Genomic DNA, 24,980 nt, shown 5'->3' on the forward strand with positions numbered 1-24,980 from the left:
TCAATGTTTTGCATAGATACCAAAACTAATTCATTCAAGAAAAAAGCACAACACAAAAGACATACATATACTAGGCCTAGCTACTTCTTTTTTCCTTTTTTTTCAATTTGTTAGTGCAAAGGCAACTATATTATTATTATCATTGATTTCAATTTTAAGCTATACATATATATTTATATATGACTTATATATGAGAAAAGTGAAACGCAATGTTTATAGGTTTTTTGAAAAGGCAAAGAGAAAAGTGACATTGTTGAGAGTGAATTGAAAGGCCTAGAAATGTGGGATACGGAAGTTAAGTATATGGTTGCAATAAGATAATTGAGAGCTAAGAAAAGAGAGAAAGTAAAAATGTTGTTGTGTTTTGACTTGAATTTGGACCGAGTCCTACGCTTTATTTATGCGTATTGCATTCTTCTAATCCTACTCCCTGCGTATCAACTTCTTCAACTCCTATCTTACAAGCTAAGACAACATTCAACACTGAGATATCATTAATTAAATGCCAAATAAACTAACTTTTATTTACTTTCATAAACCTCCAACTCATTTTTCAAACTCATTCTCTTCCTTCCTCCTAACAATATAAGTTTATCAATAACATAATTCGTTTAATACTCACTCCTCACATTATATTAGTGAATAAGATAATTATACGTCCACCTAATCTTAATTAGGCTTCTTCTTCCTGCACCCCTACGTTTTTCTTCCTTCACCCCCACAATTTTCTAAATTCCGAAACTGGCCTTGACCTTTTATTAAAAAAGGGCACCATAGTTATCGGAAATCGGGATCTGGGATCTGGGAGTGTGCTATAGAGTAATCAATCCAAAACTTTTTTTCAGATAAGGGAGTGTTTCGGAAGCAAATTTTGCATAAATTATTGATTTCCAGATTGTTGAATCTGAAAGCCTAATTATGTTATGGATTGGTGGATCCAAAATGTTTTTTTTAATTATGGATTTCTGAATCCGGAATGCATATTTCTATTACGGATTGATGGATTCGGAATGTTTATTTTGAATGATAGATTTTTGAATGTGAAATGCATATTTTGAATTATGGATTGGTGAATTCAAAATTTTACCGGAAGTGTCAATCCAAAAAATTTCCAGATTCCATAATTCAGAATGCAAAAAAAATAAATACAGTTCAAGTGTATTTTAGGGTTTTAAAAAAATAATAAGGACAGTTTGGTCTTTGCATAACATTGTGGGGATGCAGGAAGAAAAATATAGGGGTGCAGGAAGAAACTGCCAAGAAAAAAAAGAGTAGAACGTAGAAGCTTCTTAACAGTGCTACCTTGTTAAATTCTTAGAGCATAAGTATATGTGTATTCGCAGATAACATGCCAACTAATACATAATCATAAAAATAATATCAAAGGGATCCATGCTATCTTCATTAATTTCGTATATATAAACTGTTAAGAGACAAAGGAAAATTATTTCTCACCGTATACTCGGATTACGAATTACGTACGTGGAACATGCTTACAAGATAGCACGTTCAAAATTTGGGTGTTTCTACAAACTTCTTCCTGCACTCCCATCAAATTGGTAAAAAGTCTAAAACGTCCCATCTAAGTCTCATTCTGAAAAGCTTTTCCTAGAATACATTTCAGAAAATTTATTCTAGAATATATTTCAGAAAATTACTCTAAAAAACACATTCCGGAACGAATTATACATATTTTTGAATTTTAAAAAAAAAATTGAAAAACTTTTCTCGGAATATGCTTATAAATTCCAGAAAGGGGTGTTCAAAAAGATTATGGAAAAGTTAATCCAAAATCATTTAAAAAAGAGGTAAAATTATATTTTCAGAATACCCTAAACCCTAAACAATGAGGGTCAGTGGTAACTAGATTCAATGTGATTCATTGACAGTCAAAGGGCTATACTTTTCACAAAGCATTAGCTCAAGTTCTTCGTTAAAATCCTAAGATTTTTATTGAAAACGTTTACAATTTTTTTATAACTTATTCTTTGGAAAGTAAATTTAAGTCTACTATATATAATCTTTTTATCCTAAATGTTAAAAGCGCCGCAAGAAATTTAAGCATTACGCAAGAAAATGGAACTTTATATGGACAGAACTTCCGACATACCATACCTTGAACCTCTGATATTGTTTGTTTTTGCCTGTGACAAATATAAATGCACAGCTAATTACTTTATCCGTTTATAATAAATAAAATTTAGTCCAAACAATGCCTCAGTTTTTTTTATCTTTGTTATCTTTAATATATGTCTCTTTGTAAAGTGAAAAATCAATAACACTTTGGCGTGGCTTTTCAAACAAACAGAGATATAAATGTAACTTGTATAAAATTTTCATTAATTCCATTTAGATAGAGATCCAATCTAATGTTAATAACATGCAGACTTTGGAGCATGTATTAATACTTGGTAGTTAATATGTGTCAGACCGAGGTTGGGTGGAAACTGGTGGAACAAAAACATGGATGGGATTACAAGCTTACAACTACAGTTTTACAAGTTATATGAGTCAACCTGGAACAGACAATAAATAACTAATATTAAACAACAAATTTCGTATATTAAAATAAATGGAGGTTCAGACTGATAATTTCCATCACCTACATGGTTTCAACCACGGATTTAATCCTTTATCCAATTCTATTTAAAGAGATTCTTTCATTCGGTCGAGTTGCCCTTTCAACTGGAGTTATCAACTGCGGCATAGTCATTCCCCCGGAAACAATGATTTCTGCATCAGCACCAACGCAAACATTACAGCGTTGAATTACAAAAATACAAATGATAGTTCAAGAATTTCAACACGCAGAAAATGTCAAATGGCAGTTCTAATTTTCTTTAATGGGGTAAAAGGAATATCATATACCAATAATATCTCTCCATATACATTGTTGAATAAGAATAATATGACCTATGTAAACACTGCACTTGACAATAAACAAACGGAAAGAGAATCTACCTATGCCTTCTCGAATAGAAAGATTGGGTCTTATAATATCTTTGGAGTTAACCAAAAAGATATCGCCAATATACAGATGGTTCGTAGGGACAAAAACGCTACAAAGCTCTTCATCTTCATTATCTTTCTGTGATGGAGGAAAAAGGATATAATCATTGGTTAAATATATCAAACAAAACAAAACAGTGAAAATAGTAGTTACTCATAAAATAACACAAAGTTCATCGGAGGATGCACAATATATGGTGCGATTATTATTGTAGAATATTTAAAATACAGTAAGGATGAATATTAGGATTAACTACATCGATTATATATTTATGTTATTAACCTAAAAAAGGGTAAATCAATATTTTGTAATTATATCTTCAATATTTTGTAATTATGCTTTCTCTCCTATAAATTTAATAGTTCCACTGCGGTCAGAATTCCTCCTACGCTTACTTGTTTCTCTCTCTTTCTACATGGTATATAGAGGCTAATTTTGGGACTTGTTTCTCTCTCTTTCAACATGGTATATAGAACCTAACAAGAGGCTAATTTAGGAATATCCCAATGAACCCAATTTTCATCAGAATCTAAATGTTTTTCCCATCACTGTTCCAGAAACATTATTCCAACGCCACTATTACATGGCATATAGACAATTATTGGCACCATCTCCTCAAGAATGGACGGTCAAATAGCTATCGGAGGTTGCACGCATCTGCGCTGCCCACATATGCCACGCATACTCCTCTACCTGGATTTGGTCTTGATTTGGTGTTAGGACATCTCTTTTCCACTTTTTTGTTTTGTTTTGTTTTTGGTTGTTGTTAGCATTTGTATATTGTTTGGCATTTTCTCTCTACTTGTTGACCAATGGCTACCTTTGACAAGTATGAGTCATGACACTTCAATTTTTACCAGCCACATTGCCGCTCCGCTCTTATTTCAGTTGTTGGATGGTAAGAACTACACCTCTTGAACTTCTCACATTGAACTTTGGCTTGTTGGACAGGGTTATGAAATGCATATCATTGAAACGGAAGATGATTTTCCCACAGTAGAACATTCTCCATGGAAGAAAGTTGACACTTAGTTGTGTTGTATCATTTGAGTCACCATTCATCAATCTCTTTGAAACGTATCTCACACTTATAAAACCTAGGAAGCTATTTGGACATAGGTCAAATAAACTTTTACAAACACTTCATGGTGGCTCTATTAGGTTTGTAAAGATTTCATGACCATCCTTAGTACCAATGAAATTAAGGATCCTGTGTCATCTTATTTGGACAAGGTCTCTAAGCTTCTATGTGACTTCAATGAATTGCTTTCTCCCACTACCATTACTCTCGTAGAGCTTCAAAATGGCCAAAAGTTTTTCATGTCCCTGAACTAGTATGGTCTAGCCAATGTATTCTCATGTCTATGATCTAATCTTGGGTAGCTCACAATAGCAACCATGGACAAACTTTCGTGTTCCTACAAACCCATGTCAGTCACTGTCTCTTGTTTCAATTAACTCTTCTACTATGATCTCTCGTAACAACAAAACTTTGTCATGTAAGGGCAACAAAGGACATCATTGGTAGAACATTATCACATGTCTAGATGCAATTGATAAATTGTTGGACTTGCATGGTCAATCTCTTTGCACTGCCTAGGTTGCTCAAAATTCCACCCCTCCTTCTTCAATTTCCGCCTATTTGTTGCCTTTGAATCTCATCTCATTACCTTCCTATGACAACTCCCTGAAATGGTATGAAGATCACCAATTGTTGGTTGTCGATGGGTATATATAGTCAAGGTTGGTGTAGTAGACAACAACGTTGACCAACTTAAGGCCCATCTTGTTGTAAAAAGATTGTACTCATATCTTATGGGAATACTTTCTCTCTTGTTGTCAAAATGTCTTTTGTATGACTATTCTTTAATGTTACATTCGTGATTCATTGGCCTCTATATTAATTAGACATAAAAAATGTCTTTTTACACAATGATATGCTCAAGAAAGTCAACATGGAACAACCTTCTTGCTTTAGTGATCAAGGGGTGTCTTCTGGTCTTGTATGTCAATTGCAAAACTCTTTATATGGTCTTATGCAGACACCCAGAGCATGATTCGATAGATTTAATATTGTGATTGAACTGTTTGGTACAACTAAGAACAAGGTTGACCATTGTCTTTTGTCATCACTCTTGTTGGTTGCCTCCATATGGTTGTTTACGTTGATGACATTGTCATCAAGGATAGTGTGATCATTTTAATATCACAAAGATTAAACAATATCTTTTTAAATTGTACATCCAAAATAGTCCTAAGAAGACATGATCCCAAGCGGATACTTGGCATTTTAAACAAAGCATCTTAACAAACTAAAATATTTTTTTAGAGATAGAGGTAGCACAATCCAAAAATGAGATCATAACCCAAAGGATAATTTTGAAGATAAAAATGTTAAACTCCAAGACAGTAAACAACCAATGGATCCCATTGTCAAACTCCTGCCAAATCGGGGGATTCTCAGCAAAATCTTAAAAGGTACACACGTTAGATAGGGAAGTTGACTACCTTATTGTTACCATCCACATATTTGGTTCGTAGTGAGTGTAGTATGTCAACTCCTCCATTTTCAAGTAAGGAGCATGCATTGTTCAATAAATCAAAAGAGCTCCAAGAAAGGGTCTCATGTGAAGATAAAGGATGCACTTGAGTTGTGGGATATTTTGATGCAGATTGGACATATTCTTCCATTGCATATTGTTGGTGGCATCTATCTAATTGTTTTATGTTGATGACATTGTCATCACAGGTAGTGATCATCTCACCATTGGCCAAGTGAAGCAACAACTCTTCAAACACAAAAAAGATCTTGACAAACTAAAACATTTATCGGGAATAAAGGTAATATAAATTATAATCCAAAAATGAGATCATAATATGACGTAGAAAATATGCAATGGATATTCTGGAGGAAAACTAAATTCCGATATAGTTAATATCCCAATGGATCCTAATGGCAAACTCTTGCCAAATCAGTGGAAGCCTCTGTATATGGAGGATGGGTAGCGAAGTTAAACTACTTTATTATTACACATTCGGATATTTTGTACACAATAAGTGTAGAGAGTCAATTCTTCAACTCTTCATACAAGGAACATTGGGACGCAATAACTCACATTGTTTGATACATCAAAAGAGCTACCCTTCTGGGTTTTGTATATTTGTCGAGGATAATTGTCTCTCAGAAAACAAGTTGTAGACAGTTCTAGTGCAGAGACGAAATCTCAAGCCATGGCTATAGCCAGTTCAGAGCTTATATGGCTCAAGCAATTACTTCAGGAACTAAGTTTGGAGAGGTTGCACAGTTGTCACTTATACATATACTAGATAGTTAGGTTGCCATCCATATTGCCTCAAATTTAGTATTCCATGAAATGACGAAGCATATTAAAATTGATTGTCACTTTGTCAGAGAGAAAGTCATGTTCGTGTTAATATCTACTAGATTTATCAATTCCCATGATCAACTAGCATATGTATTCAAAAAGAAACTAAGGGGTCCTCGAATTAGCTACATATGTAATGTAACAAGTTTGGTGCATACAAGCTATATGCTTCAACTTGAGGGCAAGTGTTAGAATATTGTAAATATAGTATCACGGAATATTATGATTAATTAGATTGACTCTATATTTATGTTATTAGCCTAAAATAGGGTAATTGGATATTTTGTAATTAACCTTAATATTTTGTAACTATGTTTTTCCCCGGATAAATTCAATAGTTATCATCCTATGCTCACTTGTTTCTCTGTCTCTCAACAATATGAACACGAGGCAAAAATAAAATGACAAACACAAACCATAATTTAACAATAAATTAACACTAAAAAGAATGATTCAGTAAAAGCATTATTAACCAGGGGTGTACTGAATAAACTCGAAGAAAAACTTATTAGACTTAAGTTGCTTCAAATCTCAGACACATAATTGCATGGGGTGTTGTGTGTTTATCTTCAGAAAAAAATATGGGTATCAATTATTAGAACCATGCTTTACGGAAGTATATTCCCCTTTCTTTAAAAGTTTTTTTGAGTATTCAATCCAATGAACCCCATACTCACGTTAAAATGGACCACGCTGTAATACATGTTGTACATATATGTATGGTATGTGCTTTCCAATTTCCAATACTATAGATATATTACATTCCCAAAAATCCATCCAAGCATTATAAATAAATGGATGAAGTTTATTTGCTATAAAAATAAAAAAGGGAACCACCACATACATTTAATCAATATAAGTAAAAGTAGGTTGGTAAACAAATTTGTTGACAATTCAGCGTACCTGTAGAGTAACACTTGATGTAATAAAGCCAAAGGCATATTCACCAACACGTGGATGACGAATAATTGCTACCTCTTTAAAGGCAGTGGTATTTTGATCTGAAAAGAATATTTACAAAAAAAATCATGACAAATGGTTGCATCCTTGTCTCCAATATCTGAAAATGGTCAATCTATCTAATATCAGCAATGTAAGATAGCTACAACCAACTGATTGGCAAGAAACTTACACTTGAAATAAAAGGTTGAGAGATAAAACGATAAGGAAAAACAATTTGAAGTGTGCCTTCAATCTAGAGATGAATAGCCTAATCAACCCTATTCATACAATATGAGTAACTTGACAAAGCCAATAACTAAACTCAATATACGTACTTAATTTAGATCAGTGAATTTGTATCAATTAATATCAAACTACAACTTTTTGCACAATCATCATCTCCAATGCACCTTAACAGTAATACATTACTAGTACAAATTCCCTACCAGTACAGCACACACATGAAACATCACCATTGCCACAACTATCACCAATCATCAGATTCAGATTGCTCCAGAGAAATTCTATTCAGTTTGAAATAATTTTGCATGAAATAGGTAATTCTAAAACTGACCAAGCAGTTTGTTCCATAACCATACATGAGTGACAGGGGATGAAAAAACAAATTGCATTTAAACTGACATGTCAATTTGGGCAAACCTTTCATACACAGAACAACATACACAAAAGACAATGGAATAAGGATAAAAAAAAACAAGGATATTCTGCATTTTGCCATAAAAGCTACTAACAAGGAAGTTATTCTTCCTAATTGTAACATCACCAGCTACTCAGCCTATATGTTGCATACTGTGTATCTCTGTGTATCACCAGCTACCCACACTAACTCTTTTTTGGCTAAATTCTGATTTATCTATGCAGTTATGAAGAGCATACCTGGAGATATTGCAGCACTAATCTGCTTGGATGCAGAGTATATATGCCTAACAAGGGGCATTCGCTTTATGAACCATTCTCCAATCCAGAAAACAGTAGCTCCCATCCATGATGAAACAAAAACACCAATAAGAAATACAAAAGCTAATGATGTAATGAAACCAAGTCCTGCACCACAAACAAAAAGCCGTCACATTTTAGACATCACATTCTAAACAAAAAGTAAGGTCAAGTACCAAGAACCAGATCACTGAGTGGAGATATTAAAAAGGAAAGGAAGAAATATAAAAGAAGTCTGCAACACCATTTTATTTGTGTGTGCATGTTGATGGAAGATAAATTTATCAAAGAAAACCATATAGTACAAGAATCAGGATTGAGGAAAATAACATATCCACTCATAATGACAAATCCATTCAACCACCAGAGCATAATTCAAATGAGTTGTTCCAGATTAGCAACTAAACTCTTAAAAGAAACAATGATGTCTTCCTTCTCACTTGCTAAAATAATAGAGAAGTCTATTCTCTTTGAATTTTCAAGTTTATGCACTATATTCATTTACTCCGTTTATATGTTCCAGATATACAGCATCTAGACCAAAATAATCCCTCTCATTCTAAACTTCTAAGGAGGGAAAATATAATTATCAAAGACATGTTAATTGAAGGGAAAATAAATTACTCACCAAATATATCAATGCCAAGCCTGGAGTATATTGGACTAAAGAAACCATCAACAAACTGAATAAACCACCATGTAATAAAGAAGGTAACGGCAACTGGAAAAAGAACTACACTGCAGATTCAAAACCAAATGAATGAATAAGAGTAATTCCACACCAACAAAGATGATAAAAATCAATCATCTAAATTAGTAGTTGCGCCTTACCATCCAGTCATAAATTTCTTTGAGAACCAACTCTGTAGAACAAAGCAGCAAGCCTGAAACAGTGCACAGAATGGGCCAATAGTAAGACAAAAAATTATTTTCTCTTTAAAAAATATGAAACGTTCCTGCAAAATAGATAAACATTGCGTTCCTGCAAACTTCCTCTTCAACATTCAGAACTCCTTATCATAAAAACACAAGATGATCATTTATGTTTGCAGCTAGGCTCACTAAATCTGTCTAGAATTCCAACATCCAGCAGTCGTATGTATGCCCTTGTCCTGAAGCATTTATAATGCAGGACAACAGGGAAGTGCAGTTCAATTATTATGATAACGTCTCATTTTTTATGACTTCTTCATATTTTTAGACTTCGGTATGGATCATTATAAGAATTTTATACGTAAGGACATTTTAGGACTACATAACAAAGACCAAATCTCGCTCCTTAGATAGCAAGTAGAATCCCCATCATCTTACAAGTAAATCAGAGACTGAACTCCGTGACCCTTACCTACCACAGTTCGAACTTTACAGACAACATTGTAACTGTATTGGTCTCAATCAAATTTGTAAAAAAACAATTTCACAAGAAGAAATGCAACCCAAAATAAAAATTATTATTAGCATTCAGCTTATAAGAAGATATTTTGAGTAATGGAGTTATCCCCCGTTCATTAGGCTCAGACTATCCTACTTCATACTCTTGGAAATCGATCAAAGCTGGCATTTCAACTATTGTCTCTTCACACTAAGCCACAGGCTTATTCCTACACATAAAGCACATCTTAAACAAAAATCATTGCTAGTCAAATGCTGCAAATGCAGATCCCTCGTGTAGGTAACGTGATTGATCACAACACCTAAGTTTCTTTCCGAATTCAAGAGACGACGCTCTCAGTTGACTCGTCCGTTGAAATCCACCAAATAAATTTTTTTTAAAAATGCCAACCGGAAGCAAGATCCAACAACCTAGCCTAATATAAAGGTAAAAAACGTTATAGGAAAATTTAAAAAAAGAAAGAAATGGACCCTGCGAGTTGAGGAATTCGGGGAACTTGGTGGAGACTTGGCTGGGTCTTCGGGATCGTCGCGAGATGCATTATCCCCTTGACTGAGAGGAATTGACGTTGATTCTTTTTCTTCCGCCATCTTCTTCGCTCTTCACTCTTTCAGATTGTAACAATAATTTGGGCGATAAAATAGAACGGAATAACAGAATCAGAACGGAAGCGTCGTTTGGCTTGGAGTACTGTTATTGTTTTCTTGTCTTGGATACTAAGCAAGCAACACTAGCTTCCTCTTCTCTTCCCTTCCCTACCCTTCACCGGATAATTGAAAAGTCTCACTTCACTACCTACCAGACTGAAAAGAAATTCGATGCGACAGATGACGTGGCCTTCTCTTAAGAAAATTATTATTATTTTCCATTTTATTTCATTTTCTTCTATGTTTCAGGAATTAATTAGGTTATTTTCTAAAAATAAAATACATTTTTCACAGATAACGCATTCAGCAACCTCTTACAATCTGGAACTTCCACTGACTCACACCTTGGAATATTGCATCTATAGCCATTTTGTTTTGTATCCGTATTTTAGTAGTAGAAGGCGTGTTTGGATTGTTGCTTTAGGTGTAGAAAATAAAGGCAAAAGAGAGAGAGAGGTGGAGAGAGTAGTTGACAACAGTGAAATATGTTATTTTATAATGCACCAAACACATCTCAAAAGATGTTATTTTGAAAGAGAAAAACAAAATTAAATTTAAATATATTTTAAGTCGATCATGTATAAATAAATTGATTGGAATGGAACTTAATATTTTGATCTTATTTCATCCTACCTCCACAATAAATATTAATATTTATAATAAAAAAATTAAAAACCTTCATATTATAATAAAAAAATTAAAAACCTTCATAATAAAAATACAAACAAAATATAAAATATTTTACAATTAAAAAAATTATAAATTTTATAAATAATTAAAATATTAATATTTATTGGAAGTGTAGATGTACCATAAATATTAAATAAACATTTTTCTATATTGTATATTAGTACTAGTCAATACTAAAAAGACCTTGGTATAACTATAAATAATTCTAGAAGTTGATAAGTAATCTATATTATATTAGTAATATAATTATTAAAATAATCCCATTTACTATATGAAGTTTATAATTTTTTATATTATTATAATATTTCTAAGTAGTTAATCATAAAAATAATTATGATATTAATGTATCAAATATATACAATACAATATAAATGTCTTTCACAAAATAAAAACTTCATAACTATATTTACATGTACATGTAACTTAATATATGCACGTATTTTAGAAGAGATATTGATAACAAAACTTACTTTATTATATTCATAAATGCAATCTCAATTACTTTTCATTTTAAGAAAAAAAAATATAGTTAATAGATTGTCGCATTTAACAAACAATTACAATATTTTAAAATAAGTTTACAAATTTATTAAAAAAATAATTATTATCAAATTATACATAATTGAATAAGAAATTTTTTTATTTTTCTTATCATCTTCGCATAAACCTGAAACTTGGTACATTGCATCTGATTCACAGTTTTCACACACTTCATCATCTCATTTATTCCAAATGTTAATTTGTCCACAGGCTCAATTGCGGTTATCTATACGGGTACGATTAAATTCAATGACACTTTTAATTTAAATGTCATGTTCGTTAGTAAGATAACCAGTTCACTAAATTGTTATGTCGTTATTTTTCTACATGGTTGCGTTTTGCAGAACTTGGCTACAGGATAATGATTGGCTCAGGTAAAATACACGCAGCTTATACTACATGTCCCCTATCCAAACCAAGCTCATGCATCTCAAATTTCGATCGACCCTGATTTATGGCACAAGCACCTCGTACATCCTTCTCCAGCGCACCTACAACTTGCATCTTCATTACTAACTATCAGTAAAAATCTTATTCTCATTCATAATAATTGTAGTATTTGTCCTAAAGCCAAATAGACAAGGCTACAATTTCCTTTTAAGCACAATAAAATCTCATTCTCATTTAATTTATTGCATTGTGACATTGGGTCCTCATAAAACCCCAACTTATCTTGGAAAACGTTTCTCATTATACTACATGTACTTGGTTATTTCTTATGAATCACAAGTCATCACCTCCATTACAAGATATTTTTCCCGCTATTGACTTACCCACTCTTGTTCAACATTCACTCGATCCACTATCTTCTCCTACTCGTCACAATGCACCTGAACCTCTAGCAGGCTAACCTTATTCTCTCATGCCAAGAAGTCTAGCACCCATTATCGAACCTTCTTCAGCCGACCTTCTTGTTCGACGATCGAGTCACACATCAACCTCACCTTCCTGGCTTCAAGACCACGTAATGAGATCCCAAGCCAATCATTTGACCACTACCCAAGACTGGCCAAATGGAACCATGTATTCTATGCATCATTTTCTTTTTAATTCTAATTCATTATTTTTTTCTACACGTAGTGCATATCTTGCTAACATTACATCCACCAAAGAACCTCAGACTTATGCTCATGCTCAAGATATCCTTGATCCAAATTGGCAAAAAACAATGGACGAAGAGCTTCCCGCCTTGCAGCTAAATCAAACTTACCGTTACCACTGGGCAGAAACTCATCAAATGCAAATGGGTTTATAAAATAAAGTACAACTCGAATGGCAACGTCAACTGTCAACAGGTATAAGGCGCGTCTTGTCGCAAAGGGTACATTCAGATGTTGAAGGTGTTGATTATTGCGAAACTTTTTCATCAACCGCGAAATTAACAACTTTTGAGGCGTCTCCTCACCATTGCAGCAACCATAAATTGGTTTATTCACTAGCTGGATGTGCAAAATGCCTTCTTACATGGCAAATTGCTCGAAATTATTTACATGGACTTGTCACCTGGGCATTATCGACAGGGGAGAACACTGTATCTCGACTCAACAAATCTCTTTATGTTCTCAAACACACCCGGACATGGTTTTCAACATTTTCTCATGTGATTAAATCTGCAGGATTTCAACAGTCAATGCGGACTACTCTCTATTCACAAGACAAAATAACTCATCATTTACTGCTCTTTTGATTTATGTGGACGATATTTTTCTGACAGGAAATGATCTGACAGAAATACAGCGTCTTAAAGACTGTCTATTACAATGATTTCACATTAAAGATCTTGGAGACTTAAAATATTTTGTAGAGATTGAATTTTCCAATTTCAAAGCTGGTATTTACATGTCACAAAGAAAATATGTGCTTATTTTGCACGATACGAGACTCACAGGTGCTCGTCCAAACAAATTTCCATTGGAGCAATACCTTAAACTCACACGAACGATGGAGAGTTATTAAATGATCCAGTCAAGTACAAGCAACTTGTGGGACGAGTGATAAACCTCACGGTTACTCAGTCTGGCATAGTGTTTTTGGTTCAGACCCTAAGTCAATATATACAGGCTACACAAAAACCTCACTCGGATGCCGCTGAAACAGGTTTAGTTTCAATCATACTTATTTTGTATGGTAGTCTTTAATTTTTTGCAAAATTCATTTATTTTTTTATTAATTGTGGCAGATTTGATGATGAAGGAGATATGGATATGGATATACCTTCTGGAGATGAAATTCCAAACATGTCAATCCCCTCCTAACTTCATGAAGACCAGCCTATAGGTGATTAGGATAACAATCATTTGTATGTAAACCTGAAGATTTTATCTTCATTTAATTTGCTAAAAATATATGTATAGAAAATATAACCCTTGATGCAGAGATCAAAATAATGCAATTGCAAATAATGCATGTCGGGACAGGTTTAGTTTCAATAATGCTTATTTTGTGTGTAGGGAGACTTTGTCTATCCAAATTACAAGCTAATTATATAGGAATACACTAATCGAGAGAATTGTATCACTATTAAATTAATTGCATATAATTGCGTACAATATCGTACAACAATGTACAATAATTACATATAATTTAATAATTATTATTTTCTTAATAATGTTATTTCCATTTTTAAGATTTTATCTTCATTTGATTTGCTATATATATATATATATATATATATATATATCATTCACCTTTATCATTACCATTCTCAATTGAGTTAGGAAATATTACCCTTAATAATAATGCATAAGAAAATAATTTTTTGTCGGGTAAGGTTTAGTTTCAATCATGCTTATTTTGTATAATAATGTATGGAGACTTTCTCTCTCTAAATTACAAGCTAATTATATTGGGATACACTAATCATGCGATTTTATCATTATTAAATTAATTGCATATTATTGCGTACAATATCATACAATAATTACATATAATTTGATATTTTATGTTCATTTGATTTGCAAATATGTATATACTAGTACATTGACCTGTGCAATGCACGGGAATATTTTAAATATTTATTATTTAAATAAAAATATTATAATAATAAATTTATATATCAAAATTAAGAATTATTGTAGAGTAAATTAAAATTATAAATCAAAATTACATATCAATTATTGAAGTATTAGTAAAGAATTAAGAAAAATCAAATCGATCAATTATTCAATTATTAGTAAACAATTAAGAATACATAAAAAAAACAAAAATAAAAAATTGACCCAAATTACAAATAACATTGTGTATTATATTTATTGTCATAGTAGTGTATACAAGGGGTGTTTTGTAGTCTGAGCATTTTCTTGTTCATCAAATTGACAATGGGTGTTTTATAGTTGCAAAATATAAAGCATACAGAATCTTTTAGATACAATATCCATAATTTTATATTTTATCTTCAATTGATTTGCAAATATATATATATATATATATATATATTATATATATATATCATTTACCTTTATCATTACCATTTCAGTTGATGTAGGAAATATTACCCTAATACATTCGAAAATAATGCAGATGCAAATAATGTTTGTCGGGATAGATTTAGTTTCAATCATTCTTATTTTGTATAATAGTGTATGGAAACTTTATCTATCCAAATTACAACTTAATTATATAGGATACACTAATCATGAAATTCTATCATTATTAAATTAATTGCATATAATTGTGTACAATAATTATTATTTCCTTAATACTTTTTTCATCATCGTCGATGCTAGCACTTTCTTCATCATCGTCGATGTTAGCACTTTATTCATCATCGTCAATGCTAATGCTTTTTTCATCGTCATCGCAATAAATATATTCAAGATCGCTTGCATAAATAAGAGGAGACCAAACCGCATCATTATCATTTTCAACATTTGTCGCATCTACTCTGATATTCATTCTATTTGCACTTTTATTGCTTTGATCTTTTTTAATACCCAAATTCATTGAGACCGTCATATTTTTCTTAACTCTCACTCCTTGCACCGCTGTAAACGATGCAGGTACCCGTGCTGAGGCGGCAGCTAATGCCGTAGAATATTTTTTTTTCTACCATAATAAAAGTGCGTTGAAATAAAAGGGAATTTGTATAAGTTTTCAAAATTAGTGCATTTTATATAAGAAAATGTTTTAAGAACTAGCCATCTACTCGTGTTGTGCATGGATATTCTATAAAAAAAAAATTACAATATATAAATGACTATATAATTATACATAAATGAAATAAAAATAAATAAAATAAATATTACATAATAAATAATAAATAACTAATAAAATAAATAAATAATAATTAATAGTAACTAAGGAATAATACACACATAATTTTTTGTTTATAAATAAATTAAAAAATATAAAATTCTGAATTACATACTCCCCCAATTCTTATGTACACCAACGAATGAATAACCACATTCCGATCAAATACTCGAACAATTTAATTTTTTACGTGTATTATTTTTCTTTATACATTGTTTATATTAATATATTTAGTTTATTTATTTATTCGTATACAATGATGTTTATATCTTATATAATAATATTTGTTTTATAATTTATTTATTTATTTTCTTGAAAGAGTGTATTTGGTGTTTCCAAAAAGCTCTTCATTCGTACTTATTTAGTTATCATTTTTATTTACGTTAAATAAGTTTGAGATTATATAAGAATATGTTAAGAAAAATAAATATCTTTTTATTCTCTTATGTGTATTTACATAATACAGGAAATATATACAAGTGTATGGAGACTTTCTCTCTCCAAATTACAAACTAATTATATAGAGATACACTAATCATGAAATTATATCATTATTAAATTAATTGCATATAATTGCGTATAATATCGTACAATAACGTACAATAATTGAATATAATAATTGCGTATAATTTGATAATTATTATTTTCTTAATATTTTCTTCATCATTGTTGATTCTACTCCCTTCATCATCGCCGATGCTAGCACTTTTTTTATCATCGTCGATGGTAACGTTGTCTACATCGTCGTCGCATTAAAGATTCTCAAGATCGCTTGCATAAATAAGAGGAGACCAACAATATGATTGATCCTCTAATCCAATATTCGTTCTATTTGAGTTTTTATTCCTCTGATATTTTTGGATACCCAAGTTTCTTGAGATTGTCGTATTTTTCTTAACTCTCATTCCTGCACTGCTGAGGACGGTGCAGGGCCGTGCCGAGGCGGCAACTGAAGCTGTAGAAGAAAAATTATTTTCAAAAGTGGACTGAAAGAAAAAATTATCTGTATAAGTTTTCAAAATAAGTATGTTTTATATAGGAAAATGTTTTAAGAACTAGCCATGTAGCCATGTATTCGTGCTGTGCATATGGGTATTCTATTAAAAAAAATTACAATATCTAAATGACTATATAATTATAGAAATAAAAATAAATAAAATAAATATTAGATAATAAATAATAAATAACTAATAAAAAAATAATTAATAATAACTAAAGAATAATAAACACATAATTTTTGTTTATGAATAAATTAAACAATATAAAATTTTAAATTACATACTCTCTCAATTACTATGTACGAATGAACAACTACATTCAGGTCAAATAATTCAACCATTTATCTTTTTTACGTGTATTATTTTTCTTTATACATTGTTTATATTAGTATGTTTAGTTTATTTATTTATTTGTATACATTGATGTTTGTTTCTTATATAATAATATTTGATTTATAATTTATTTATTTATTTGCTTGAAAGAGTGTATTTGGTGTTTACAAAAAGCTCTTCACTCGTACTTATTTAGTTATTATTCTTATTTTGATAATTGCGTATAATTTGATAATTATTATTTCCTTAATATTTTCTTCATCATCGTCGATGCTAGCACTTTCCTCATCATTGTCGATGCTAACACTTTCTTCATCATCATCGATACTTGTACTTTCTTCATTATCGTTGATGTTAGCACTTTCTTTATCATCGTCGATGTTAACGCTTTCTTCGTCGTCGTTGCAATAAAGATTCTCAATATCGCTTCCATAAATAAGAGAAGACCAGCAACATGATTGCTCCGCATCATTATCATCTTCAAGATTTGTCGCAAGATACTCTAATATGATATTCCTTCTATTTGCGCTTTTATTGCTCTAATATTTTTGGATACCAAAGTTCCTTGACACGGTCATATTTTTCTCAACTCTCACTTCTTGCACCGCTGGGGACAGGTGCCCGTGCCGAGGCGACAACTGAAGCCGTAGAATAAAATTTATTTTCTGCCATAATAAAAATGTGCTGAAAGAAAAGATTATTTGTATAAGTTTTCAAAATCAGTGTGTTTTATATAGAAAAATGTTTTAAGAACTATCCCTTTACCCGTGCACACGAGTATTCTATAAAAAAAAATTACAATATCTAAATGACTATATAAATGAAATAAAAATAAATAAAATAAATATTCCATGTACATATCAAAGGATTATCGGGACAAAGATTACTATTGTTATCCGAGAACAATTTGACATTGACAATTTATTGTGACTCAGACTAAGGAGGTTGTCAAACAATTGGAAGATCAGTATCTGAGTATTGCATTTTTTATTTTTTTTTCTATTATGTCATGGAAGTAAAAAAAAACAAAAAAACGTATCAAGATTATCTGTGGAAGCATAATATCGCACGATAAATCATATTTGTTTGGAGATATTAGTTAATTCAAAGTGATAATCAATTATTTTGGTAAGATTAAAATATTTGTTTAAATATTTGATTTAGAAACATTGTTACTTTAATAATAAGTACTTAAGTCATAACAAAGGCTAATAATCTTTCATCCATTTTCATATCAAATGATCTTAAAAATGTTAAAGTTGGTAGGATGTCCTCATATAATCTTTTAGGTAATCTTTGTGCACAACAACATTGTGAAATATTTAATATAAATGGTAACTTTGTCTCCATCAAAGTGAAACCAATAACATTGTTTGATATGTTTACTTCTTTCACTCTTCGATGAATCGTTTCAAACTAAACTTAGCATTTCCCACAGTTTTTTCACTACATTTCTCTTCACTGTTTTGAGATTGGAAGAAGACATTTTTTTATGTGACTAGCGTTTCCAAGCAAAAGAGATTAATTGATACAACATAAAAAAAATGTTTCTCAAAAGGTTGTGGGAGACAAAATGTGATCAACTTGTATAAAGACAAAAGAGTAATGAAAAACCATTAAAACTCATTAAAAACAAATCAATACTATGATTGATAGTTAATTTTTGAAAAATCCATAGGATAAACATTACAAAAGGAATAAGTCATGTGACAAATGAAATAATTAATTAGAAGTTTAGCAAAATTGATTATTTTGCATAGACAATGATAAAAATACTAAAATCAATACATTTAGTTAGTGAATTGATTATCAGTACATTGGTCTTGGTCTATATTAGTGTTTCAATATTTTGACAACTTTAAATGAACATTTATATTAAGTCTTAGAATGTCTTGTCAGTTGTCTTAGAATTAGAATGGTTGTTATCCAAATACCATATTTATTATTTAACTTTGAGACAATCCAACAAAATCAAGTTAAACAACTTTGAATCATTCAAGATTAGTAACTCTTGTGATATCCTTTTGAGAATCCAAATAACTTCTCACTACAAATGTCATGATTTTTAACATAGCATGTATTGGATGTACGTATATTTTTAAACAATAAAAACATGTCATAAAGATAAGTTAAATGATTTTCTAAAGGTAATTTTTTAATGCTCTGCTTTGATATGTCATCAAGGAGTGCATCAAAATTTGATATTCCCATTATGAATTTTGCAAATGTCTCTAAAAAATACTCAATTTTAGCTTGAAAATTCCCATAACTTTCACAATTTGAAGTATCCTTGCAAGGAGCAAACTACACTCACCCTTTTCATAAAAATCTCACATGAACCTATTGTATTTAGATTTGACATATTGAATGAAGTATTCTCCAAATCTATTTTTACTAATGAGGCCCAATGAACCTTGGATGGTGAGCCACACTTCTTTCCCCTTCATTGCATTCATATTGCCCAAACTTCACCTGTCCAAAATCACTCGTTATACTCCTTCTCCAAAGTCTTTTGCTGCCTCATTCTATTCCAATCCACAATAAGAACTTGGACCACATCAATATGTTTCTTAAAAATGATGTATGACTCTTAGAACATAAAAAGTATTGCACAACCACAAAAAATAGTTTAAAAAACTCTTAAAAAAATGAAATAAAAAATGACTAAATAATATATTTTCCTTATATAATAATAATATAAATAATTATTTTTTAAAACAATTTAATTTTCACAACTACCTCACACACACTCTTAAACATGCTAAAGTCTGTCACGTGCGATTTAAAACTTAAAAAAACAAAATCATACAAAAGAGTACCAAAGAAGATAACAGCAGAAAAGAGAATTGGTGAGGAAGGGTTTTCTAACAGCCGTCCAAATATTCAAGCCCATCAATCCAACGGGTGATAGCCAATAGACCCAAGCGGCGCCAAAGTGCTGAAGAGTGCTGAAGAAGTTTCGCTTAAGCCAACTATAAAAGTGGGTCCCACAGCTAGCTCCACCCTCAATTACCCGCCACCTACCCACACCCGTAAAGCACAACATCGCCATCATCTACAAATGCGCAAGAAAAGGCGTTAAGATAAATAGCGGGAAATTTTCAAAATCAAACCGAGCATAACCCTAATTTCAAACCCCCTTTCCCTCCCCTATATATTCACGTCAGTGTCCCTTCTCCTACTCGCGCCAAATCTGTTTAACATCACAAAACCACCATTACCAGTGACAGTCAGTAAAAATGTACGTCGTGAAGAGGGACGGACGCCAAGAAACGGTGCACTTCGACAAAATAACTGCGCGCCTCAAGAAACTCAGTTATGGCTTGAGCACCGTTCACTGCGACCCCGTTCTCGTCGCTCAGAAAGTCTGCGCCGGCGTCTACAAAGGCGTCACTACCAGTCAACTCGACGAATTGGCCGCCGAAACAGCCGCCGCTATGACCGCAAACCATCCCGATTACGCTAGTGTTAGTTTGCCTTTCGTCAATTTCAGTTTAATCGGTTGAAATTGCGGTCTCATTTATGTTTTGGATGGGTTACTATAAGTGATTTCGTTTGGTGTTGCAGTTGGCTGCTAGGATTGCCGTTTCGAATCTCCACAAGAAAACCAAAAAGTCGTTCTCGGAGACGTAGGTGTCACTGGAAATTAAAATCGCGTTTTTAATTTATTGCGTGGTTTTGTGTGGTTTGAACTCATACTTGTTGTGGTTTTAGGATCAAAATCATGTACTATCATTTTAACGAGAAATCTGGGTTGAAGGCTCCTCTGATCGCTGATGATGTTTATGAAGTAATTATGAAGGTACTATTCATTTTAGGAAGATGTAATTTGGCACACGTTTGCGAAGTGTCTGTGATTCTTTTAAATTTCGGTGTCACACGCAACATTTTTAGTTCAAAAGAAAGAATTAGGTAAATTCAATTATATAGTATGAGTAGATTGTTTGAGATTATGATACTTTTGGATCATGTAATATTCTTTTTGTTTTGTAGGTATTTTTTTAAAATGCGTACCTCGTTTCACAACTATAAATGTCGTTTTGGTATTGAGTGTAGAATAGAAGACCGATTTTCATTGTGATCGAAGATATATAATGCTTGAAGTTTTGTTTGAATGTCTATCTTTTGTATGTGCTGAAATGATCTTTTATGTTATTTTTGTTTGGTTGTAGAATGCTTCTCGTTTGGACAGCGAGATAATTTATGACAGGGACTTTGACTATGATTATTTTGGGTTCAAAACCCTCGAGAGGTCTTACCTCTTGAAGGTTCAAGGGCAGGTTGTTGAAAGGCCCCAACACATGTTGATGAGAGTCGCGGTTGGGATTCACAAGGATGACATAGAATCTGCTGTCAGAACTTACCACATGATGTCTCAACGATGGTTCACCCATGCATCTCCAACACTTTTCAATGCTGGAACTCCTAGGCCTCAAGTACGAGTACATTTTATTTCACCATTTTAAAAGTATTATGTTTTGGTCTTTTTTATCTATGTTTTGCACCATCAGTGAATTGATGATCTGTGTTCTTATTTATGTTGTTGCTTCTGTGAATTGGCAGCTGAGTAGCTGCTTCCTCGTGTGCATGAATGATGATAGCATAGAGGGGATATATGAAACTTTGAAGGAGTGTGCCATCATTAGCAAATCAGCTGGAGGAATAGGTGTCTCTGTCCACAACATTCGTGCTACGGGTAGTTATATTCGTGGGACAAATGGGACGTCCAACGGTATTGTTCCAATGTTACGTGTGTTCAATGATACTGCCCGCTATGTTGATCAGGGGGGAGGCAAGAGGAAAGGTATATCGTTTATAAGCAATGCCCATTTTTCATGTCTCCTTTTAATTTGATTTTTTAAACTGTAAGATTACGATCTTGTTGTAGGAGCATTTGCTGTGTACTTGGAGCCATGGCACGCTGATATGTTTGAGTTCTTGGATTTAAGAAAAAATCAAGGGAAGGTATGACCGAGTTAACTGAAAGGTGGCGTTAACAAAGTATTTTGGCTGTCATCAAGGGAGCTGGTTGAACATTATTTATTCTTGTCACCAAGTGTATTGCTATTGTGTTTGCAGGAGGAGCATCGTGCACGAGATCTGTTTTACGCTCTTTGGGTGCCTGATCTCTTTATGGAAAGAGTTCAGAGTAATGGACAATGGTCTTTGTTTTGCCCCAATGAAGCACCGGGTTTGGCAGATTGTTGGGGTGAGGAATTTGAGGAACTTTACCATCGATATGAAAGAGAAGTAAGTTGAGTCTTCACTTGTAGGTTTGTTTTTGCGTGTTTATTGAAGTGCTTTTACATGTTGGTTATTAGCACCTTAAATATATTTTATAACATGTAGGGGAAAGCAAAGAAGGTTGTCCAGGCTCAGAGCCTCTGGTTTGAAATTCTGAAATCACAGATAGAAACCGGAACCCCTTACATGCTTTTTAAGGTGGCGTACATAAATCTCTTTGACTCACACCTTTAGATTGTGTTTGTTGTTTTCACCCGTTGAATTCATCCAGTTTTTTCTTTATTCTAGGATACTTGCAATAAGAAAAGCAACCAACAGAATTTGGGAACAATTAAATCGTCTAACTTGTGTACTGAGATAATTGAGTATTCAAGTCCAACTGAAACTGCTGTGTGCAATCTGGCATCCATTGCACTACCACGATATGTAAGAGAGAAGGTATGCTATCTCTTGCTTGTTGGATGTGTTGTGGTCACATTAATTGGTTTGCACCACTTTTTCATTCTGATCTAAATGTTTTTCTTCTTACTACAAGGGTGTCTCAGTGGAGTCTCATCCATCTAAGCTTGTTGGAAGCACAGGCTCTGGGAATCGGTTTTTTGACTTTGATATGCTAGCCGAGGTACGGTTATTATCAACAACCAACATTCTGTATTTCAACTTGTGTAGTTTACGTAATTGACATTGCCATTGTGTACAGCTAAACTTGTGATGGTTGTGTTTTTGACATTTTCACAAATGACAGATTACTGCGCTGGTCACAACAAACCTGAACAAAGTGATTGATGTTAATTACTACCCAATTGAAAATGCAAAACGGTCAAACTTACGGCACAGACCCATTGGTATTGGAGTACAGGGTCTTGCTGATACTTTCATACTGCTTGGTATGGCATTTGATTCACCAGAGGTAAATCTTCTCCCGGGGCTGTTGTTTATAATCGTTTTATTTGGGCTTCAGTCTGATTGTTTACTTGGATATGAATGCAGGCTCAGCAATTGAACAAAGAGATATTTGAGACTATTTACTATCATGCACTGAAAACTTCATGTGATTTGGCTGCAAAAGAAGGTCCCTATGAGACATATAGTGGTAGTCCTGTAAGCAAGGTATAACAACTTAAGTGGCTTTCAAAGGTCCTCTGATTGAGGTCCCAAGCTCAAGTATAGTTATACAGCATATTTATCTAATTTTATGGCACTCGTATGCCTATGCAACTTAATTTCAAGGTATGTAGTTAGTAATCTACGCATCCAAGATAGTTCTACTTGCTTAAGTCTTTTTTATATTGCTCAGGGAGTTCTCCAGCCAGACATGTGGGGTGTGACGCCCTCAAAACGTTGGGATTGGGTTGCACTTAGGGAGATGATATCGGAGAATGGTGTGAGAAATTCACTTCTCGTGGCTCCTATGCCTACTGCATCCACTAGCCAGATTCTTGGAAATAATGAGTGCTTTGAACCATATACTTCAAATATCTACAGTCGTAGAGTTTTAAGGTTCGCCTTTTCACCCTATCTTATTCTGTCTTGGTCTATTATTGTCGCACGATCCTATTTTAATTGACAACCGTTGGTTTCTAGTGGTGAGTTTGTTGTTGTCAACAAGCATCTTCTTTATGATCTGACTGAAATGGGACTGTGGTCTCCTACATTGAAGAATAATATTATCTATGAAGATGGCTCTGTTCAGAAAATTCCAGAAATACCTCATGAACTGAAGACTATATACAAGTATGAGATTTTACCATCTCTTTAAAACCCAAAATTTTGCTTCAATGTATTCACTCTAATTTTGTACGAGCAGAACTGTTTGGGAGATTAAACAAAGGACATTGGTAGATATGGCTGTTGATCGAGGTTGCTACATAGATCAGAGCCAAAGCTTAAATATTCACATTGATCAACCCAACTTCGGAAAGCTGACTTCTTTGCATTTCTATGCATGGTCCAAGGTACAAATATACATTTGGGTATAATTGTTTGATATTTTTTATTTTGTTTCCTTGCTGGTTGACATTATTCTTTACACACAGTTAGAGAATTCTAGACCAACTGTTTGTTGATCAATGTTTTGCTTTATTTTTTGGTGATTAAAGGGTCTAAAGACAGGAATGTACTATCTTCGATCACGAGCTGCAGCAGATGCTATCAAGTTCACCGTGGACACCTCTGTTCTCAAAGTAACAAAAATTCATTATCAGTTTTTCCATTCAATTATTTGCACAATTTGATAAGAAATATCTTTGCTGTGAATGCAGGAAAAGTCTAATGAAATGCAAGAAAAGGACAATGTGGAGTGTGATGATAATACAAAAATGGCACAAATGTTGTGCTCTTTAACCAACCGTGAAGAATGCCTAGCTTGTGGGAGTTGAACTTTCTCAAAAGTTAACGCTTCTTTGTTCATATTCATTTCAGGCCTATAGGCGATGAAGATAAATGTTACAATATATATAACGTGTTAATCTATTGCTTTATGAATGATATCAAAGCTTTGTATATATTTTGGTTTCAATGTCATCTGTATTTTTGTCTATTGTATTAGTTTGTTTTGCCAAGTCAGTCAGAATATATACAGAAATTGAA

The 24,980-nt window shown here is 32.7% G+C and overlaps 2 protein-coding genes across 3 annotated transcripts; one reads left to right on the forward strand and one right to left on the reverse strand.

Moving 5' to 3' along the window:
- Nucleotides 1-2,313: 2,313 nt before the first annotated feature.
- Nucleotides 2,314-10,698, reverse strand: LOC137821228 (protein LIKE COV 2-like). 2 transcript variants are annotated; one of them, XM_068625724.1, is made up of 8 exons: nt 10,159-10,698; nt 9,127-9,179; nt 8,924-9,033; nt 8,236-8,403; nt 7,300-7,397; nt 2,962-3,088; nt 2,607-2,733; nt 2,314-2,516 (listed from the first exon to the last, which is right to left on the reverse strand). In XM_068625724.1, exons 1-7 carry the CDS (start codon nt 10,276-10,278, stop codon nt 2,633-2,635), a joined length of 777 nt encoding a protein of 258 aa, XP_068481825.1. In that variant the 5' UTR covers nt 10,279-10,698; the 3' UTR covers nt 2,314-2,516; nt 2,607-2,632. The 2 variants fall into 2 exon arrangements, with proteins under 2 accessions (XP_068481825.1, XP_068481824.1); XM_068625723.1 differs by having other exon boundaries at nt 2,314-2,733.
- A 9,460-nt stretch (nt 10,699-20,158) lies between these two features.
- On the forward strand, nt 20,159-24,895 carry LOC137821434 (ribonucleoside-diphosphate reductase large subunit-like). The gene is made up of 17 exons (XM_068626026.1): nt 20,159-20,614; nt 20,715-20,776; nt 20,862-20,949; nt 21,320-21,583; nt 21,711-21,951; nt 22,036-22,112; nt 22,227-22,397; nt 22,497-22,589; nt 22,680-22,829; nt 22,927-23,013; nt 23,137-23,301; nt 23,382-23,501; nt 23,689-23,891; nt 23,976-24,125; nt 24,199-24,346; nt 24,491-24,574; nt 24,653-24,895. The coding sequence occupies exons 1-17, from the start codon at nt 20,387-20,389 to the stop codon at nt 24,767-24,769; spliced, it is 2,448 nt and encodes an 815-aa protein (XP_068482127.1). The 5' UTR covers nt 20,159-20,386; the 3' UTR covers nt 24,770-24,895.
- Nucleotides 24,896-24,980: the final 85 nt, after the last annotated feature.

This window comes from Phaseolus vulgaris, chromosome 9 (assembly GCF_000499845.2).
Source record: "Phaseolus vulgaris cultivar G19833 chromosome 9, P. vulgaris v2.0, whole genome shotgun sequence".
NCBI lineage: Eukaryota > Viridiplantae > Streptophyta > Magnoliopsida > Fabales > Fabaceae > Phaseolus > Phaseolus vulgaris.

Coding starts and splice junctions, on each gene's coding strand:
- LOC137821228 (XM_068625724.1), bottom strand. CDS start 10,278: ATGGCGGAAGAAAAAGAATCAACGTCAATTCCTCTCAGTCAAGGGGAT. Junction 8,404..8,923: donor GCTTGGCATTGATATATTTG/GTGAGTAATTTA, acceptor TTTGTGGTGCAG/GACTTGGTTTCATTACATCA. Junction 2,734..2,961: donor TTCTATTCGAGAAGGCATAG/GTAGATTCTCTT, acceptor GTGCTGATGCAG/AAATCATTGTTTCCGGGGGA.
- LOC137821434 (XM_068626026.1), top strand. CDS start 20,387: ATGTACGTCGTGAAGAGGGACGGACGCCAAGAAACGGTGCACTTCGAC. Junction 20,777..20,861: donor AAAAAGTCGTTCTCGGAGAC/GTAGGTGTCACT, acceptor TTGTGGTTTTAG/GATCAAAATCATGTACTATC. Junction 23,302..23,381: donor TGGCATTTGATTCACCAGAG/GTAAATCTTCTC, acceptor ATATGAATGCAG/GCTCAGCAATTGAACAAAGA.